This window comes from Saimiri boliviensis, chromosome 13 (genome assembly GCF_048565385.1).
Source record: "Saimiri boliviensis isolate mSaiBol1 chromosome 13, mSaiBol1.pri, whole genome shotgun sequence".
NCBI lineage: Eukaryota > Metazoa > Chordata > Mammalia > Primates > Cebidae > Saimiri > Saimiri boliviensis.
The window spans coordinates 68,573,798-68,595,777 of record NC_133461.1 but is presented as its reverse complement, the minus strand read 5'-3'; the positions used below and the strand labels follow the sequence as shown (position 1 = coordinate 68,595,777).

General features: G+C 42.8%; 1 protein-coding gene across 3 annotated transcripts in view; it reads right to left on the bottom strand.

Moving 5' to 3' along the window:
- The window catches only part of GNAL (G protein subunit alpha L), a 193,066-nt gene that overhangs the window by 38,065 nt on the left and 133,021 nt on the right, over window positions 1-21,980 (bottom strand). For all 3 annotated transcript variants that reach the window (XM_003924858.4, XM_010335582.3, XM_003924856.4), the window contains one exon: window positions 17,151-17,248. In XM_003924858.4, the coding sequence (XP_003924907.1) occupies window positions 17,151-17,248 (98 nt within the window). The remainder of the gene's footprint in view (window positions 1-17,150; window positions 17,249-21,980) is intronic.

Here is a 21,980-nt window from a genome sequence, read left to right as displayed (position 1 = left end):
CAGCTGCCTATGACTGTGTACATGACTGAATCTGAATCTGTCACAGCAGCACTCTTGAATAGGTCCGCCAGGTCTATCCTTCTAGGGAAAACGCTAACTATGAGAAGCACGTGGTCAACAAAGGGTAGCGAAGGGAAGTCTGAGGACTCCTAGATAAAGGGCTTTCTCAGAGGGGGTGCCCCAGACACTAACTACATGGATTTGCTCAGGTCACACCATGTTTCAAAGAAAGAACCGGAATGAGAAACTGACCTTTGAATCTGTGTTCACCTCCGCTGAGTCTCCTATTTTAAAAGAGATCCGGGATGTCATTAAACATGTTCAACTGAGGTTAATAAAAAATTTCCTTTTTTGGCAAAATGATCTGTTAAGTCTTGTCTATCTTAGAAGATATATTTAGTCACTGCATGTATCTTGGCAGAAAGTCATGGCAAAGCAGTTTCTTTCTTAGCAGTGACTGCCTGCCTCAGTAGCTGGATAAGGAATCTTTCATTCTTTCTTCACAGAAATAATGCAGAACACTACATTTTCACAAATGCCAAATAGAACGAGAAACAAGAGCATCTCATGCACTTAACTGTTGCCACATGAATAAAATTGTAAGTAAGTGGAAATTCTATTTGAGAGTTCCTTAAGTCAGTTAATATAATAATAGAATAATGCTTATAGTTCAAAGGTAGCTTTTGTTGATATTATGGATCTTAGTTATTACGTGATCAAGGGATTTTGGTGAAATAAAGATATTCTAACAACTAATGCATGCACTATCCTAAGGAAGGTTTTACTTTCTTCCTTTTTTGAATGCTTTCTTTGATCTGAAATTATCAAAGAGCAGCTTCCTTACACCTTGAGTTCTATTTGAAAAGCTTTAATTACATTCCTTGATATTGTGAACACATTCTCATTGTTCACCACGATTACAGCTTTCACTTTTCTCTGAGCTAGGACACTTCTGCTCGAAAGGAGGTTGTGCTGTAGCGCAGGGCAGTCCCTCATTCCTTTTTGTGGCTGAATAATATTCCATTGCGTGAATATACCACATTTTGCTTATCCGTTTGTCGGCTGATGCCACTTGGGTTGTTTGCCCTTTTTGCCCAATTGTGAATCATGCTGCTATGAAGAGATATTATGTTTATGTCTATCTGAGCTTTAAAGAAACATAAAAGCTTTTTGTGAGGCAAGGTCTTGCTCTGCCACCAAGGCTGAAGTGCAGTGACTTGATCATGGCTCACTGTAGCCTTGAACTCCTAGACTCAGGCAATCCTCCCACCTCACCATCCCAACTAGCTGAGACCACAGGTGCACACCACCATGGCCTGGCTAATTTTTTTTTTTTTTTCTTTTAGTAGAGACGAGGTCTTGCCAAGTTGCTCAGGCTGCTCTCAAACTCCTGGGCTCAAGTGATTCTCCCTCGTTGGCTTCCCAAAGTGCTGGGATTACAGGTGTGAGCCACTGTACCCAGGCCAAAATTAATTTTGTATACATAAGAACAGTGGGCTATGAATGGTAAAGAAAACAGAAAAAGAACAGTGATAACACAAAAATCTATTCATCTAACAAGGTTATTAAACACTATGTGCCAAGCATTGTTCTAGGCACAGTGGTAAACAATAATTTCATGTCAGTGGTGCACGGAAGCTCACTAGCCCATCATAATGAAGAGTTTACAAAATCTAGTTAGATTTAGTTGTTCATTCATGTCGTTCAACTATTGAAAGGAATGAAGTAGTGATAACTGCTATAATACATCATATTTTTATGTGACTGTGTCAGACACTGCATGGAGAAGAACAACTCCAAATCCTATGGAAACAACTTAGAAATTACCTGCCAATTTCCACAAAGATCGTTTTTTTTTTTTAAAAAGAGATTTTAGAGACATATTTTCAGTATGGGAACTGTGTTTTGCAGTATTTTTTGCTTTTGTATTTCATTTCTTCCATCTTTCTCTTTTAAACTGATTTTAAAAAAGACAAAGTAAGTACACGCATAATCTGAAATGCTATGGATCTCATACTGCATCCTCTCAGCAGCATCCCCACTGTCACCATGCATGGCACATGGATGAAACATAGCGTATCTTACCCCCATTGTTAAAAATAGAAAGACCCTGAAATTAGGCAGACTCGAATGATCAGCAGTCTCCAAATTAATTTTACTGAAGTGTCCAAGTGAAACTCTCATAAGACAGTTGCAACAGGGAGTCTTGACTTAAAGTGCACAATTCAATGAGTTTGTTGTTGTATATTCAAAGTTGTGCAACCATCTCTAATGGCTTTTAGAACATTTTCATCACTCCAAAAGGAAACTTTGTACCTATTAAAGCAATTCCTCATCCCTCAAGTTCCCTCTGCTCCACACAACACTAACCTACTCTGTCTCTATAGATATAGGTATTCTGGATATTTCATATAAATGATACCATATGTGGTCTTTTGTGTGGTATTACTGAGCATGTTTTCAAGGATCATCCATGTTGTAGCATGCAAGGGCTTCATTCCTTTTTGCAACTAAATAACATTCTGTTGTGTGGATGGGTCACATTTTGTTTATCCATTCGGTTGACTGGCATTTGGGTTGTTTATAGTGCTTTTTTTTTTTTTTTTTTTGTGAGACAGGGTTTCATTGTGTCACCCAGGCTGGAGTGCAGTGATGCAATCTTGTCTCACTGAAGCCTCGACCTCCTAGGCTCAAGCCATCCTCCCAGCTCGACCCCCTAGGTAGCTCGGACTACCAGTGCACATCTCCATGCCTGGATAATTTTTCGTAGAGAAGGGGTTTCGCCATGTTGCCAAGGCTGGTCTCAAACTCCTGAACTCAAGTGATTCACCCACCTCGGCCTCCAAAGTGCTTGAATTACAGGTGTGAGCCGGGATGTATATTTTCATTTCTCTTGGACATACACTTAGGAGTGGAATTGCTGGGCCATATGGTAACTGTATTTAACGTTTTTTAGAACTACCAGTTTGTTTTCCAAAGTGGCTGCACTATTGTACATTTCCACCAGCAGCCTCTGAGGGTCCTAATTGCTCCACATCCTCAGCAACACTTGTTTTCCCTGACTTTTTGGGCACAGCCATCCTAGGGTTATGAAGTGGAGTGTCATTGGGGTTTTGCTTTGTGTTTTCCTAATGGCTAAAGATGCTGAGCATATTTTCGTGGCTGATTAGCCATTCATCAGTCTTACTTGGGAGATGTCTACTTAGATCCTTTGCTGATTTAAAAGTTGGTTTATTTATGTTACTATTGAGTTGTAAGAGTTCTTTTTTCTAGATACAAGTCCTTTATCAGATACATGATTTACAAACATTTTCCCCCCTCTTTGAGCTGTCTTTTCACTTTCTTGATCATAAGGACCTCTATATGTAAATAAAAAGCTGTCTTGGGCCCAAAATGCCTGTAATCCCAGCATTTTGGGAGGCTGAGGTGGGCAGATTACTTGAGGCCAGGAGTTTGAGATCAGCCTGGTCAACATGGTAAAACGCTGGCAATACTAAAAATACAAAAATTAGCTAGGTGTGGCGGCATGTGCCTGTCTGTAATCCCAGTTACTTGGAGGCTGAGGCAGGAGAATAGCTTGAACCTGGGAGGCAGAGGTTGCAGTGAGCCAAGATTGAGCCAATGCACTCCAGTCTGGGTGACAGAGCGAGACTCCATCTCAAAAAAAAAAAAAAAAAAAAAGCTATCCTGGCTTTCATTTGAAAACTTCATTTAAGATATGAAGTGGATGGAAATGGAAGTTGATGAAAGTCCCTTCAGAATTGGAGAAAAAGGATGTCCCTGTGGCAGTCTCCTTCTTCAAATGCATAGGTCCATGCTGCATTCAGTGGCTGGCATTCAGTGGCTGGCAGTGTCTAGCATGCATCTCTTGCTCACAGAATGGTTGGTAAACTTTTAATCTAAAGTAGTCTCTCATAATTAGGTTTAAAATTTGAAATCCCAGATCAATCAAGTAATAGTTGGTATTGTGTAGTCTTGTGTAATCTTTTTTTTTTTTTGAGACGGAGTTTCGCTCTTGTTACCCAGGCTGGAGTGCAATGGCGCGATCTTGGCTCACCGCAACCTCCGCCTCCTGGGTTCAGGCAATTCTCCTGCCTCAGCCTCCTGAGTAGCTGGGATTACAGGCACGCGCCACCATGCCCAGCTAATTTTTTGTATTTTTAGTAGAGACGGGGTTTCACCTTGTTGACCAGGTTGGTCTCGATCTCTCGACCTTGTGATCCACCCGCCTTGGCCTCCCAAAGTGCTGGGATTACAGGCTTGAGCCACCGTGCCCGGCCAGTCTTGTGTAATCTTATGTGCCTTTGTTTCCTCATCTGCAAAATGAAGATAATGAACTCATTGGTTAGTGTGAGGATTACTACGTTAGCTCCTCTAATGTGCATAAAACGTGTCTCCACATGTCAAATTTCAATAAATATGAGCTATCTTTTTTTGTGAGGTGGAATTTCGCTCTTGTTGCCCAGGCTGGAGTGCAATGGTGTGATCTTGGCTCACCACAACCTCCACTTCCCAGGTTCAAGCAATTCTCCTGCCTCAGCCTCCGGAGTAGCTGGGATAACAGGCATGTGCCATCACACCTGGCTAGTTTTGTATTTTTAGTAGAGACAGGGTTTCACTGTGTTGGTCAGGCTTGTCTTGAACTCCCGACCTCAGATCTGACTACCTCGGCCTCCCAAAGTGCTGGGACTACAGGTGTGAGCCACTGCATCTGGCCTAATATGAGCTGTCTTGCAGCTACACTTGGGTACGAAGCAATGCAGAGCACACACCTCTTTATTATTATTATTTTTTAAGACGGGGCCTCACTCTGTCACTTACGCTGGAATGCAATGCTATGATGACTGCTCACTGCAGCCTCGACTCTGGGCTAAAGTAATCCTCCCATCTCAGCCTCTGAAGTAGCTGGGATTACAGGTGGGTGGCACTATGCCCAGCTAATTAAAAAAAATAATTTGTCAAGGTCTCAACATGTTGCCCAGCCTAGTCTCAAACTCTTGGGCTCAAGCAGTACTCCTGCCTGGGCCTCCCATAGTGTGAGGCACCTTGCCCAGAGGGACATGCCTCTTAAATAATTCTGAAACTGTACCTTTGTTAATAGTAACACAGGACTTAGTGGTTTTCCCTGAGTTCCCTGGATTCCTTGGAGGTGTTTCAAAGAATTCAGCAAACAAAAGTATTGTGATAAAACCTCACACACACAAGTGTCTTATATTTCACACTGTAATTTGTAGGGCATTGTTGATTTATTAATCTGTGCTTCTATGTAATTTATTTTTCTGTAAGCTCCTAATCACAGCTACACATACATATTTTTTTCTTTATTCTCCCTACATTTTATTATGAAAATTCCAAGCATAAAACAAATTAGAAATAATTTGCAGTGAATACTTGAATACCTACTACTTACATTCTGACATTTTCATTTTACTGTACTTTTAGCCCATTTCTGTTTTCTTTTTTCTTTTTAGAGACAGGTTGTTGCTACATTGCCCAGGCTGGCCTCCAACTCTGAGGCCCAAGTGATCCTCCTGCCTCAGCCTCCTGAGTAGCTGGAATTACAGGCAATGCCACTGTGCCCAGCTTCCTCTTATTGTATTTAAAAAAAAAATCACACATCTATCCATTTATCCATTCTTCAACCCATCTTATTTTTGACGTATTTCAAAAAAGGGAAGATGGCAATACACTTCCTCCGAAATACTGCAGCTCTCATACTGTTATCTAAGAATCAATATTTGTTCATGTTTTTTTCTTTCAATGTAAAATGTATGTCCAATGAAACACAAATTTTAAGTGTATATCTGTTGAGTTTTGAAAAATACATCTATCTGTGTATCTCAAACTCCTATAAAATATTATGTGACTAAAATATTTAGTAGAGATGGTGAAACCCCGTCTCTACTAAAAATACAAAAGTTAGCCTGGCGTGGTGTTGGGTGCCTGTAGTCCAAGCTACTTGGGAAGCTGAGTCAGGAGAATCGCTTAAACCCAGGAGGTGGAAGCCGCAGTGAGTTGAGATTGCACCACTGCACTCCAGCCTGGGTCACAGATCAAGACTCCATCTCAAAAAAAAAAAAAAAATGCACATATTTTCATCTTCTTTCAAATGTGTTGTTTGGAAGGACGTTCTGGTCATTTTTGTAGACAATGCAGCACCTGTTGAGTAGTCTAATGGTAGAAGCGAGTCCCTAAGAGGCCCAGAGGACACACATCCTGCTTCGCCCAAGGCCACTTGAGCTAGGGCTCACCTGCAGGGCCCAAGATCTCTTCACAGAATAACTGTCATGTCCCCACAGGTGACAATGCTGTAAATATAATGTTTATTGGATGTCACATTTATGTTATGGAATGTGAAGAGCTGTTAGAGACTGTTAGGAATTCAACGTGGAAGAAAATTTCTTTCTTTGGTTTCCAAGATAGGGTCTCACTTTGTTGCCCTGGCTGGAGTGCAGTGGCATGATCTTGGCTCACTGTAAAACTAAAATTTATTTTATTAAAATTCACTTTGGTTTCATGTATTCATTTTAATAAAATACCACTTTGCTTTGGCATTGGCTATAAATTGCATTTGGTTCAGCTGCTGCACATTTTGAAAACTGGCACTAGTTTTTAAACTGCATCGTGTGAAGGCTCACATTTGGAGGCAACATAGGAGCCACAGAGCAGCAGGCCACAGGTGAAGGCGGGGCTCCAGCTCCTCACTGCCTGCTGAGCCACGGTCTCTCCCTCTGTTACTGGCATTCCACACAGTTCTGTGTGACAAAGTGTTCCATTTCTAAGAAATGCTGACAAATCCAGCTCTAAGGCTTCAAAAACTTGATTTTTTGTTTAATGCGAAGTCCTGATTTCCACACTATGAATCTAGGAGTACGTACAGTGAATGGCCACTGTCATCATAGTCTCCTGTGACGTACATGCTGGGCAGAGGCCAGGCCCTGAATCACATCCTGTTCCAGGCATCCTTTCGGCATAGGAAGTCTGAGGGTTACGTTAGATAAGGAATGGGAAGCCACTGCAGTTCTCCACCCAAGAAAGTAGATTTTCTGAGATATTTTAAAAAGTTTTTACACACAAAATCATTTGTGGTAATCCCACTAAAAATGTTCTTCTTGATGCCTCAGGGCAAGGTTTCCAGAGGAAAATGCTTCAAGGATAGTCATTTTTACAGAAAATAAAGTTAATAGGGGCTGATGGCCATACACAGAGACATCTGGTCTACCTACCTAGTCCCTGCTGCTACGTTTATTTTTCATAGCTAAAGTAAATGTTATTGTAGTGCCCATAAACAGGAACATTTCCAATTTTGCAGATCTAGAAAACAAATCTGAGAGGCCAGGCACAGTGGGTCACGCCTGTGCTCCCAGCACTTTGGGAGGCCAAGGTAGGCAGATCACTTGAGGTCAGGAGTTCAAGACCAGCGGGGCCAATATGGTAAAACTTCATCTCTACTAAAAATACAAAAATTAGCCAGGCATGGGGGTGGGCCCCTGCTACTAGGGAGGCTGAGGAGGGAGAATCGCTTGAACCGACGAGGTGGAGGTTGTGGTAAGCAGAGATCATGCCACTGCACTCCAGCCTGGGCAACAGAGTGAGACTGTCTCAAAAACAAAAAAAAAAAAAAAAAAGAAAAACAACCCTGAAAATAAATTTGGCTAGAGGTAGAGATCAAACTGAGAGGTAAAAAGAACATGTATATGCATCCAGGTGGCTGCTATATATTTAATAAATTCAACAGCACATAGTAATATGCATATTTTAAAATTATAGTCCTTTCATCTTATTTTTAATTTTTTTTTTTTTTTTTTGAGACGGAGTTTCGCTCTTGTTACCCAGGCTGGGGTGCAATGGCGCAATCTCGGCTCACCACAACCTCCGCCTCCTGGGTTCAGGCAATTCTCCTGCCTCAGCCTCCCGAGTAGCTGGGATTACAGGCATGCACCACCATGCCCAGGTAATTTTTTTTTTTGTATTTTTAGTAGAGACGGGGTTTCACCACTTTGACCAGGATGGTCTCGATCTCTTGACCTCATGATCCACCCACCTCGGCCTCCTAAAGTGCTGGGATTACAGGCGTGAGCCACCGCGCCCGGCCTTATTTTTAATTTTTTAAATTATACTTTAAGTTCTGGGGTACATGCAGAACATGCAGGTTTGTTACATAGGTATACATGTGCCATGGTGGTTGGCTGCATCCATCACCTCGTCATCTATGCTAACATTTAGGTATTTCTCCTAATGCTATCCCTCCCCTAGCCCCCCGCCCCCTGAGAGTCCCTGGTGTGTGATGTTCTTGTCCCTGTGTCCATGCGTTCTCATTGTTCAACTCACACTTATGAGTGAGAACATGCAGTGTTTGGTTTTCTGTTCCTGTGTTAAGTTTGCTGAGAATGATGGTTTCCAGCTTCATCCATGTCTCTGCAAAGGACATGGGCTCATCCACTTTTATGGCTGTGTAGTATTCCACGGTGTATATGTGCCACATTTTCTTTAACCAGTCTATCATTGATGGGCATTTGGGTTGGTTCCAAGTCTTTGCTATTGTGAACAGTGCCGCAGTAAACATATGTGTGCATGTGTCTTTATAATAGAATGATTTATAATTCTTAGGGCATATACCAGGTAATGGGATTGCTGGGTCAAATGGTATTTATAGTTCTAGATCCTTGAGGAATCACCACACTGTCTTCCACAATGGTTGAACTAATTATGCTACCACCAACAGTGCAAAAGCATTCCTATTTCTGCACATCCTCTCCCGCATCTGTTGTCTCCTAACTTTTTAGTGATCAACATCCTAACTGGAGTGAGATGGTATCTCAAGGTGGTTTTAATGTGCATTTCTCTAACGACCAGTGATGATGAACTTTTTTTCATATGTTTGTTGGCTGCATAAATGTCTCCCTTTGAGAAGTGTCTGTTCATATCCTTTGCCCACTTTTTGATGGGTTTGTTTGTTTTCCTGTAAATTTGTTTAAGCTCTGTAGATTTTTCTTGTATATTTGTTTCAGTTCTTTATAGATTCTGGATGTTAGTCCTTTGTCAGATGGGTAGAATGCAAAAATTTTCTCCCATTCTCTAGGTTGCCTGTTCACGCTGATGATAGTTTCTTTTGCTGTGCAGAAGCTTTTTAGTTTAATTAGATTTCATTTGTCAATCTTAGCTTTTGTTGCCGATGCTTTTGGTGTTTTAGTCATGAAGTCTTTGCCCATGCCTGTGTCCTGAGTGGTATTGCCTAGGTTTTTTTCTAGGGTTTTTATGGTTTTAGGTCTTGTGTTTAAATCTTTAATCCATCTTGAGTTAATTTTTGTATAAGGTGTAAGGAAGGGTTCCAGTTTGTTTTCTGCATATGGCTAGCCAGTTTTCCCAACACCATTTATTAAATATGGAATCCTTTCCGTATTGCTTGTTTTTGTCAGGTTTTTCAAAGATCAGTTGGTTGTAGATGTGTGATGTTACTTCCGAGGCTTCTGTTCTGTTCCATTGGTCTATATATCTGTTTTGGTACCAGTACCATGCTGTTTTGGTTACAGTAGCCTTATGGTATAGTTTGAAGTCAGGTAGCGTGATGCCTGCAGCTTTTTTTTTTTTTCCTTAGAATTGTCTTGGCTATGTGGGCTCTTTTTGGTTCCATATGAAATTTAGGGTGGTTTTTTCCAATTCTGTGAAGAAAGTCAATGGTAGTTTGATGGGGATAGCACTGATTCTATAGGTCACTTTGGGCAGTATGGCCATTTTCACGATATTCATTCTTCCTAACCATTTCATCTTATTTTTAAAATATTTCATTTATTTATTTAGTTTGATATTGAGTTTCACTCTTGTCGTCTAGGCTGGAGTTCGATGGCATGGTCTCAGCTCACTGCTCCCCTTCCAGGTTCAAGCAATTCTCCTGCCTCAGTCTCCTGAGTAGCTGGGATTATAGGGGCACACCACCATGCCCAGCTAATACTTGTAATTTTAGTAGAGTCAGGGTTTCACAATGTTGCCCAGGCTGGTCTCGAATTCCTGACCTCAGCTGATTCACCCACCCTGGCCTCCCAAAGTGCTGGGATTACAGGTGTGAGCCACCACACCTGGCCAGTTCTTTTCGTTTTAAACTGACCTGCAAAAAATTAACTTTGAAGTTGAAACTTCATTTGTGCTAAAAATTTCCAGATTGTCCTGAAAGCTGAGTATTCTAGGACTTGACAGCCATAGGATCAAATCAGTGCCAAAGGGCCAATGGGGTCATGAAAGCTCCTGAAAGCTGACAGAAAACAGATCTGGGACTGCAGCAGGAAAATCACTTGACTTTTGTTGCTGCTCTTTTCTTTTTTTCTGCAATAGTCCCTCCCTTTAGAGAATCCAAAAACCATTATTGAAATGGATGTACCCCTAAAGGAGCTTACCATGTGTCATACTGAGCATAAGAACCTACACTCTATGAGCTGCTGAGTTTAAAGTTCCATTAAGCAAAGTCCGATTTTATAAAGCTATTCTAAAGATCCAATTCTCTCTGATTTTCTTTCTCCCAAAATAACTGTTTCCATGGTTACATAATCACTAAGTATTAGGACTTAGAGGAAATGAATTTTGGGGATAATTCAGTAGGGGTTGTTTTTAAGTTTTCACAGTAGGAACTGGGAAATTCAGTATAAAACATAATCTCTGATAATTTGCACAGCTTGCTCAATGCTTCAAGGACACTCATTTTTACAGAAAACACAATATTTAAAGCTCGGTGATCATAATTATTCTCATGGTCCTCCAATCACATCAGTGCTGCAGCTGGTCAGTGCCACCTGGCTGGCCCTGCCTCATCACAGCACCTGCTCAGGGACACACAAGTGGCCACCGACTGGGCCAAATGAGCCCCAGCAACCGGCCAGTGGGCCCGTGTGAGGGGTCAAGGCTGGGTAGGAGTTGACCTGGCCTTAGCAAAGCCCATCTCTCCTGCTCCTTCTGGAATTCGGGTGCAGATTATGGAGTGGACAAGGGATAGAGGAGTAAACAGGGATGGCGAAGTGGGAACGCCCGAAGGCAAGAGCAGAAGAGCTTTTCCCCACAGGGCCTCTGACTCAATACCAGCTTCCGGATCCTCAGAAGAAATCCCCCTTTCCTTGAAGTCACTTAGCATGTTTCCATTCCTCGCATGCCAAGCAGCACAACACAGACCTTCATAGCCTTAGACTTTTTTATGCCATGTGTCCTTTACAGTTTTGGAGGTCCCTATCCACACACACAATTGCGGGCTTGGAGAGGGCATGTGGGGGGCATGTGTTTTTCGTGGGTCAAGTATGAAGAAGCAGGCCTCATAAACACATTTTCAGACCTTAATCTGTGCTTCAGAAGAGGACCCCTGACTCACCAAGGAGGCCTGAAGGACGAGGCAGCATCTCTGTCCTCACATTGGTGCTCCCCTAGACTGTGCCTGTGGCCAGGCCTGACCACGGAGCTCCCATTGCCTTTCCTGCCCTGGATTATTCCCTCCCCCATCATCTTTTTTAAAAAAATTGGGATATAATTCATATAACGTGTAATTTCGCATAAGACACCATTTTGACATATAAAATTCCATGGTTTCAGTATATTCACAAAATTGTGCAACCATCACCACTATCCAATTCCAGAAGTTACTCATTATCCCCAAGAGAAACCCTCCATCCATTAGCAGTCACTCTTAAGTACTCCCTCTCCCTAGCCCCTAGAAACCACTGCTTGACTTCTGTCTTTGTAGATTTACCTATTGTGGTCATTTCATATACATGTAATCATATAATATGTGTCTTTTTGAGTCTTATTTCTTTCACTTACTGTGATGTTTTCAAGTTTCATCCATGTTGTAGCATGTGTCAGCACTTTATTCCTTTTTGTTGCTGAGTAATGTTTCACTGTGTGGATGTATCACATTTTGTCTCTACATTCCTAATTTGATGATTATTGGATTGTTCTTGCTTTTTAGTTAGGATGACAAATATTGCTACGAACATCCATCTACCAGTTTTTGTATGAAGGTACGTTTTGAATTCTCCTGGGTTTACAGCTAGGAGTGGAACTGCTGGGGACTTCCACACTGAGCCTTTTGGGGAACTACTGGATTCTCTTAACTGGCAGATTGGCCTCCTGAGGCCCTAACAATTTCAGCATCACTGAGAAGCCCAAAAGACTCCCATGACTCCTGCCATGGAAGAAATGACTTTAAGAGGTCTTAGAATTATTACCTTCTTCATAAGCACTAAGGTTCAAGATGCAATTCTGAGAGTGAGGCAGGAGAACTGCTTGAACCCCGGAGGTGGAGGTTGCAGTGAGCCAAGATCGTACCATTGCACTCCAGCCTGAGCAACAAAATGAAACTCCATCTCAAAAAAAAGATGCAATTCTGTTGAGCAAGGTAACACAGTGACTTAGTGCCCACCAAGATTTAAGTCAGAGCTTTTCCAAGAGCAAGTTTGATATAAAGAAAATAGAAAACATGCAGGAATAGTGGGAATTAGCATGGGGAAAGGCGAGTGAGCATGGACCCATGAAGGAGACAAGGGTTGGCTTTTTCTGCCAGTACCACATCAAATACCAGCTCTTGCTTGACCAATTCACATATTTCAGATAGCACTGACTTTTATTTATTTATTTATTTATTGAGATGGAGTCTTGCTGTTTTGCCCAGGTTGGAGTGCAGTGATCGCAGCTCACTGCAACCTCTGCCTTAGCCTCCTGAGTGGCTGGAATTACAGGTGTGTACCACCATGCACAGCTGATTTTTGTATTTTTAGTAGAGACCAGATTTCACCATGTTGGCCAGGCTAGTCTTGAACTCCTGACCTCAAGTGATCCACCCGCCTTGGCCTCCCAAAGTGCTGGGATTACAGGCGTGAGCTACCACGCCTGCTGACTGGAGCTGGACATTTAAATATGAATCAGACATATTCCCTGGGGAATTTAAAACCTAGCGGGCTGAACAAGACCCAGGAGCCTCGTGGTTGGAAGACTGCGCTCTGAGTCATGTCCAGTTACTGGCCTGATTTTGAAATGTCCTTTTTTTTAATGAAGTGGTGGTGGGAGATGGAAGCAGCTTATATTTTTTTTAACCTCTTCTTTAGCAAAGTAAGAAAATTTAGCAGCCCTATGTTAGTCTAAAAGACTCAATGAAATGTTACTTGTTTTTGAAATCTCTCATCCCTCAATCCCAGAATCTAACCCTAGAGGAAAAACAAGATAGTTATTAGGATGCAAAGGTTATTGCTCCAACATGATTCCCATGTGTATTAAAATGGATGAAACAAGCTCAGTTGGAGAAGTTACGATTAGCCTAAGATAGCGAGGCCTTGAGGGAGAACTGGTTTCTGTAACTCTGTCAGGCCCGGGGTTCAGAAAGCTGGAACGGAGGCTTTGGCTAAAGGTGTTTTATTCCTGATAAGTCTGGAAGGGAGTCTTGGCCTGAGGCCCTGGGGCCTCGCTCACAAGGCAGTTTTTATGTGCAGCTTTCTGTAATTTGAAAGAATAAATATAAAAGAAACAGCCAATTTCGGCTTTGGTCTCATCTGTTTCTGGGAACCTGTGAAGGTGGGCACCCTCTCTGGGTGTCAGTTTCTGCATCAGTCACATCCTAGCAAGTGATAACAGTTACCTAGCGCTTACTAAATGCCAGGTACTATTTTGAGAACTTGGGATATCTACTTATTTAATCCCAAAACCGTATGAGTATAGATTCTCTTAATTTTCTCATAGAAGTAATTTGCCTAAAGTCTCACACAGTGGTCGGGGGTGGGGCCAGAATCTGAATTTCTATCTGCCTATTGTCAAGTTCACACCATTTCTTTTTACATGATTTATTTTTGCATATTCTATTTTAAATCAAATTATTAAATTCTATCACTATGGTGATGCAGGAATAACTTGTCCATTTTTTTTTTTTTTACAATAGAGAAATTTCCAATGTGACATTGAGCAGAACTGTGGTGTTCCAGGGCCTATCTTTGTGCAATAAATAGTGAAATACTGAAAAAGGATGATAAGATGCATATTCCACAATAACTTCAAATATGGAGATGTATGAATTTTAATATTATTATGAACTTCTTTAGAAATTCAGTTGCTAGCATTTTCCTGGTATATTCTTCCCACCTCTAAAGCACTGTTAATTAACATATAATTCTGTTGTGTCTTTTATTTTTGAAACAGGGTCTTGCTCTGTTGCCCAGGCTGCAGTATGTGGCAAAATTATAGCTCATTGCAGCCTCAAACTCCTGGGCTCAAGGGATCCTCCCACTTCAGCCTCCTGAGTAGCTGGGACCATAGGTGTGCACCATCATGCCAGCTTCTGTTGTGCCTTGAATGACTGCTTAATGATTGAAATACTGCAGAAAGAGTGAGTGAGAGTAAGAGGAAAAGATAAAAGTCCTTTTCAGCACCTGCAATCCTCTTAAGGCTGTTCAGACTATATTGGATTTCCACTGAGAACCTTTCCAACTCCCACATCCAGACGTAAAGCAACCAAATAACATGAGAACAACCACAGAAGTGTATTCACAAATGTAAACTAAAGGGCAGGGCCAATTTCAAAACATTATTTAAGGAAAGTCTTGAAGAGCTTGCCATGCATGGCAGGAAATCGACATTTTTTCTTTTTATTTTTTTGAGATGGAGTCCTGCTCTGTTGCTCAGGCTGAAATGAAGGTGTATTTATCTTGGCTCACTGAAACCTCTGCCTCCCAGGTTAAAGCAATTCTTCTACCTCAGCATCAAGCTGGGATTACAGGTGCCCACCACCATGCCTGGCTAATTTTTGTATTTTTAGTAGAGATGGGGTTTCACCATGTTAGCCAGGCTGGTCTCAAACTCCTGACCTCAGGTGATTCACCCGCCTCGGCCTCCCAAAGTGCTGGGATTACAGGTGTGAGCCACAGTGTCCGGCTAGGACATTTTATATACTTTTTTCATTAATTAAAAATTTTTGTGAGTAAATATTTTCTTTAGCTTATACAGTGAAGGTGGCTAACCCTTTCTATGGTCCTTTGAGGGTGTTCTCAGCAGGCGTGCGCTCCATTTTTGATGCTTTAGTATACTTTGCCTTGCCAAGTGCACTCATCACATGCCAGCGGACCGAGTGTGGGATGTCCTGTCCTTGGACAAGGTAAGAAAGAGGTTAAGTACAATGTTACTAGGACCATCAGCTCTCCTTCCGGGCCTCTCCAGAGTCTGGCCTGGATAACCCGTGCCCTCTGCTGGGTGTGCTGTGAAGCTCCTCCTTGTCTGAAACAACTTTCTCAGACCCAGGGCCTTCTCCTCTCTGCAGGTACTCCTTGTGTACTCTGGATTCCCATGCTCTGCGTACCATTAGTAGCTGATGACAGGCACACTGGGGCCATCTGCCTCTCTTCCAAGCTCCAGGATCGGACAGCAGACTGACTGCTCCATGTCTCTACATGGATCTCTGTTTGGCATCTCAAACTCAACATCTCCAAATCAGAGCTGGATCTCTTTCCTAGGTCTCCCAGATGTCCCCATTGCAGTAAATGGCACTGTGGTTCACCCTGTTCCCTCCTGAACCCCTTTCCTCCACCTCCCTCATTAAGTCCACCAGGCGGTTCTGCCCCTTCAGCTTCCAGCACTCACCTGCCTGGCCACCCTGACCTGACCCAAGGCACCCCACAGGGTCTCTGCCTTCTGCATTCTATTCTCCTGACAACCTCAGCTTGGAGCTGATGGCTGCTAGCACAGTTGAAAGAAAACCCAAGTTCCTTGCTGTGGTCCTCGGCCCTGGGGGTGTCTGACCCCATCGACCTCTTTCACTTCTTTAGGGCCACTCTACTTTTCCCCACCCATGCTCAGTGCCTTCTCCTCCTCCTCTTCCAGCTCTTGCCACGGGACCCTTGGGACCTCACTCTCTGGGCTTCACTGGGTGCTCCAGGCCCATCCCACGGGGGATGGTGACTGGATGCAGAACCTAGCGAGCAGGAGCTTGGGCCGACACAACCACTTGCTCCTGGAAATCAACATCCACAATGCAGCTCCACTCACTGGTTCCAAATACTGCAAATTCCCAGATTTTATGCTCTGGAATCTCTTCCATGTGTACACATTTTTAGAGTTTACAGATTTAAAATGTAAAATTGTTCATTTCTTGCTATCCACAGAGTTACATAAAACAACTAGTCAAATACAGTTTTTAATTATCAAAACAGCAAACATATCTAGCACTTCTTAATAATTTCATATTGTTCTAGGGACCATTATTTTCTAATAGTAGTAGACTATATCAGACAAAGCAAAACACAACACAATAGAAAGTAAGTGTTTCAGGAAAAAACAATGAGCCAGCCCTGGCATGGGTGTCCTTTTTCCTTTTTTAATTACATTTTTCATCAAATATTTACTTATTACATTCATTATCATCTATTTTCAAGGTTCTGGTATACTTCTTCTTCTTCTTCTTTTTTTTTTTTTTTGAGACACAGTCTTTCTCTGTGGCCCAGGCTGGAGTGCAGTGGCACAATCTTGGCTCACTGTAACCTCCGCATCCCAGGTTCAAGCAATTCTCCTGCCTCAGCCTCCCAAGCAGCTGGGATTATCGGTGCCTTCCACCACACCTGGCTAATTTTTGTATTTTTAGTAGAGACAGGTTTCACCATATTGGCCAGGCTGGTCTCAAACTCCTGACCTCAGGTGATTCACCCACCTTGGCCTCCCAAAGTGCTGGGATTACAGGCATGAGTCATGGAGCCTGGCCTTCTGGTATACTTCTAATGTGTACAGAATGATCACATTACTTCAAGTAAGCACCTGTCCTTGATCACAAGGTTTGTATTACTTTAAAATTAATTTGAGGCTCCTGCTCCAAAATCAAAACATAACAATAACGATGTAAGTACACTTTAACTTACCAATACGCATGTAGCTCTACATAAAAGTCAAAAAATGAAGCGAACAGAAGACAACAATCAGGACAAAATGAATGAAACTTTCTGGTTCTCAGAAACATTGATTCTTACTGGATTTTCAATTTTTCATCTACTAAACATGTCTCATTTTAAAAGTTGATTGCTGTCATAAAAGGTTAATGATTCATTTCTTGCACTCAGGAAACTTCAGAAGTACTGAGAACGCAGCATAATCATGCATGCAATCATATTCTTCAAAGGGCCCTGTGACTTGTACAGGACACAACTTACTATTGTGCACAGTCGATCAGCTGGTATTCGTTGGATCTTTCAAAGCATGCCTTCACGCCTTCATCGTCCCAAAGTTTTTTCACATGATCAAAGAATTCCTAAAGTTTGAAAGAGTTACAAATTTTTTAAAAAACGTGTAATAACCTTTTAAAAAGTTAAGAGAAAACAATGCAAACAATGGTTTTTTGTGCAAGTAGTGTTCAGATTTTCTTTGTGGAAGTCTACATAGTAAAATGCACCAGCCCTGTGTTTAGTATGATGAAAAATGTATTCATGCATGTTATCATTACTCAAGTCAAACTGTAAATTTTTTCTTTTTTGTTTGAGGTGGAGTCTCACTCTATCACCCAGGCTGGAGTGCAGTGGCACAATCTCTGCTCACCACAACCTCCGCCTTCCAGGTTTTAAGCAATTCTTCTGCCTCAGCCTCCCGAGTAGCTGGGATTACAGGTGCCTGTCACCATGCCCGGCTGATTTTTGTATATATGTATTTTTTGTTGTTGTTAGTAGAGATGGGGTTTCACCAAGTTGGCCAGGCTGGTCTCAAATTCCTGACCTCAAGTGATCCACCCACCTCGGCCTCTCAAAGTGCTGGGATTACTGGCGTGAGTCACTGTGCCTGGCCCAAAATAGTTTTATCACTCCAGAAAGTCCCCCGAAATGCAAATTATGTCAAAGTTAATATCATACATTAACTATAAATATAATTAGCAGCATAATTTGATTTAGTATTCAGTAACTTAACTCATTGAGCCATCATCTCAGCCATAAAAAAAAATCATAATGGCAAGTTCTGTTTTAGCTTCTATCTTTTACATTTTCTATGTCCATTAGGAATGGACATGCTTGTGTAGTTGGATTAAACTTGACCCAGTCATACGAGGTGCATAAAAAAGGAACTTTAAAAATTACACATTTTGGGGATAATTATTTCTTTTTTCATTAAAAAAAAAAAAACCACAACTAGGAGTTAACTGTGAATTGCGATTTTTCATTTGTTCCAGAGCCATGAGGTCACTGTGCTCAACCTCACCTATTATTATAGCAAGCAAGACACTCTGAAAAGAACATTTTTCATCTCAAAAGCAAATGAAGGGCTTATGAATTCATATTGGCAAAATTATCCAAAAGGGCTTTGGAAGCAAATGACTACATTAGTAGCTACACACAAAAGAGGTTATGTAAATGTTCAAAAAACACTCCGTGGGGACATTCACAACCTTCCCACAGCAGTTATTTGCCTGCCTTTGATCGTCAGGGTTCTCAGACTCTGTGGCCTGTCCCAGGCATCTCCTCCTTCATGCTTATCACAACTGCCACATTTCTTTCTTTTTTTTTTTTTTCTGTTGCCCAGGCTAGAGTGCAGTGGTGTGATCTCAGCTCATTGCAACCTCTGCCTCCTTGGTCAAGCGATTCTCCTGCCTCACCCTACCGAGTAGCTGGAATTACAGGTACCCACCACTGTGCCCAGCTAATTTTTGTACTTTTAGTAGAGACAGGGTTTCACCATCTTGTCCAGGCTAGTCTTGAACTTCTGACCTTGTGATCCACCCACCTCAGCCTCCCAAAGTGTAGGGATTACAGGCGTGAGCCACTGCTCCTGGCAGCCACATTTCTAAGAATCAACATAGATTCTTTGGAGGAAAAAAAGAAGGATTGGTACTTTTTCTTAAGGACTCAGAATTCCATACAAAGGTGGATCCAAACACTGTGAGGTTTAATGCTTGCAATTTGGAAGGCCCTCTTTGAAAAAAGAGATGCAAAACGATGAATACAAAATTAGGTATAAATCACTGGACGGGGAGTAGAAGTGAAACAGCCAGAGTGCAGGCTTATTAGTGTTTAGAGAATCGAATTCTGATTTCATAGTGTCAGGGACAATCTTGTAAGTTATGGCATAGTCTATATCTACATCTGTCTGTCACCATTGTCAACAAACCCAAATGGTTCCCAGTTGATAAGAAAAACATATTTTTCCTTGGAAGGGGGTGGCTAAACCTCTCAGTTTTCATCTTGTTTCCCTAGGTTTACATTTCCTTCTAGAATCTTCCTCTGATGCTCCCATTAATCCAGTAAAGGAGTTTGCAGGCTTCCTTAAAAAAATTTCCTCCAAAGAGCCATCCAAACCCATGCTCACACACTTCACACACACGTGTGTAAAGATGAGTCCCGCATTATGCTGTTATCAAGATGGCGGTGAAGAGAGTAACTCCACTGCCTCATGGTGACAGATCTTCCAGTTGCCAGCACTCATGCTACGTAAAAACAAATTTAACTGGATTTACTCAGACACAGGAACCATAGACTCCAGACTTTTATAAAAGTTCACATAAGAATTCTTCACTATAACAGGTTTCCAAATGCAATTAAAAAAAAAACAACCAAGACTGGAGTAATCAATCTAAACTTGGTCAAAAAAAGAAAAATGTTGAACCCCATTGTCTGGTTTCTAAGGTGTAGGAAAGGCTGTGACAAGAGGAGAGCACGGAAGCCGTGCAGCCCGTGCTCACCGGTCCATTAATCCATGAAGGGTCTCGGGTTGCTCCAGGACCTGCAGAGCGGAAAGGGCTCCAAATTGTGTGGGGTACGGTCGTATGGTCACCCGACTACCCAACCAGCCATGGAAGTAAGCCCACACGGTGCTGATCCCAGAGCTAACAGGCATGTGGCTAGAGGTCAGTGAGGGGCTTGAGAAATTGATCTTTTTTTAGTTTTATTTTTAGTTTTTGAGACGGAGTCGCACTCTGCCTGGTCGGGCAGGCTGGAGTGCAATGGTGCAGTCTCGGTTCACTGCAGCCTCGCCCTCCCGGGCTCAAGCAATCCTGCCTCAGCCTCCCAAGTAGCTGGGACTATAGGCGCGTGCCACCACGCCCCGCTAATTTTTGTATTTTCCTGGAGACGGGGTTTTACCCATGTTGCCCAAGCTGGTCTCCAAGTCCTGGGCTCAAGCTATTCTCTGCCCTCAGGCTCCCGAGTAGCCGGGATTACAGGTGTGTACCACAATACTCAGCTATTTTTTTTTTTTTTTTTGGTTTAGAGATTTGGCAGGGGAGCTGGGGAGATGGTGGTTCTCACAATGTTGCCCAGGCTGGTCTCGAGCTCAAGGCTCAAGTGATCCCATAGGCGCGCCCAACACGTCCCCGCCAGAGAAACCCCATCTTGAGCAGAAGCCCGAAGCTGGGCTGTGGAAAGCGGGGCATGCTGAGCCCCTGGACTTCTCCGGAGCCGCCCTCGCCCCGCGCCTGCAGTGACACACACATCCACCGCTCCACATGGCCTCCTGGCAGGCAGAGGAGAAACTGAGATTCCCATCGGACGCCCTTGCTTTACGACTCACTTAGCACCCAGGAAACGGAGGCCTATGGAGGGGCGGCCATAGCCTGGGCGCATTCTGGCCACCGGACCAAGCTGGATGCCGGGCTGGCCTCGCCAGAGGATGGATGTGCACCGCGGGGAGGCGGGAGGCCTTTATGCTTCAGCCCACGGTGATCTGGAAAGGGAGGGCATTCCAGCTACGAAGCATTTACTGGGATCCCTGCTCAGGGACCTGCCCTCTCCCTCCTGCAGAAACAGCAGCATCACCGCCCACTTGTCTCTGCAAACAGCGCACTCCCCGAAGCTCCCTAGCTTGGAGGCCCAGCCCAGCGGGACTGGGATTCTCAGCGCCCCCAGGCCTCAGCTCATTCCTTCAGGCTTCGGCTCCTGCTGTTTTCTCCTGTCCTTCGCAATACCTTTTCTCGTTTTGTGTTAATTTCCTGCATGTCACAGTAAGGGTCTTACTCACAATAATCCCTATTTAGTTCTTACGCAGTTCTTATTTCGTCGAGGGTACCGTGCACAGTATTTTAACACATGATCGCATTTAATTCTCGCAAAGCTGGAAGAGGTGGCTGTTGTCACTGTGCTCAGAGAAGTTAAGTAACCCACCCAAGGCGGCAAAGCAGCTAATGGCAGGACATCTTATTTTACAGCATGTGTTTTTAACCACTATGCATACTACCACCCTTTATTATACATATTAAACCATCTTCTATTCTTTAATTTTCTACTGGGTTTCTTTAAAACCACTATTTTAGAAAATCCACTCTTCTCAGGATAAAGTACAGGGGATCTCATACAAGGGTACCTTGTTAAAGCAACACAAGACACTAATGAGGATTCCCGCAGGTCTGTAAAGCTCAGAAACTTGTGGTACTTCCACAATTCAAAAAGACATTGCAAAGATGCCAATTGTAAATTTAGCTCATAGGATAAACCTTAATGTCCTGTGGTTGGGTTAGATTCATTGGTGAGGACTGAAACTGCTTTATAGGGGACAAAACTCTAGGTTTGAGCTGAAGCCTGAGACAGAATTACAGAGAAGTGCTTGAACCAAGAATCAAGACAGAATTTCTGGAGCACGTGTTGATATCAAGAGTAAAATAGGGATTGCAGGCACAGTGGTTTTTAGGTAGATGTTTTAGATAACATTGAAGAAACAGAAAAGCAACAACAATCTCTCTTCACTTCAACTTCCTCATGGGTAAACATGTTGGACTAGCATACAGCCAAGTCCCCATGATTCCTCCACATATTTACCTTTTTTTTGGATGGAGTCTTGCTCTTGTTGTCCAGGCTGGAGTGCAATGACACGATCTCGGCTCACTGCAACCTCTGCCTCCTGGGTTCAAGCAATTCTCCCCATTCAGCCTCCTGAGTAGCTGGGATTACAGGCATGCACCACCATGCCTGGCTAATTTTTTTTTTTTTTTTTTTTTTTTTTTTTTTTTTTGAGACGGAGTTCTGCTCTTGTTACCCAGGCTGGAGTGCAATGGCGCGATCTCGGCTCAC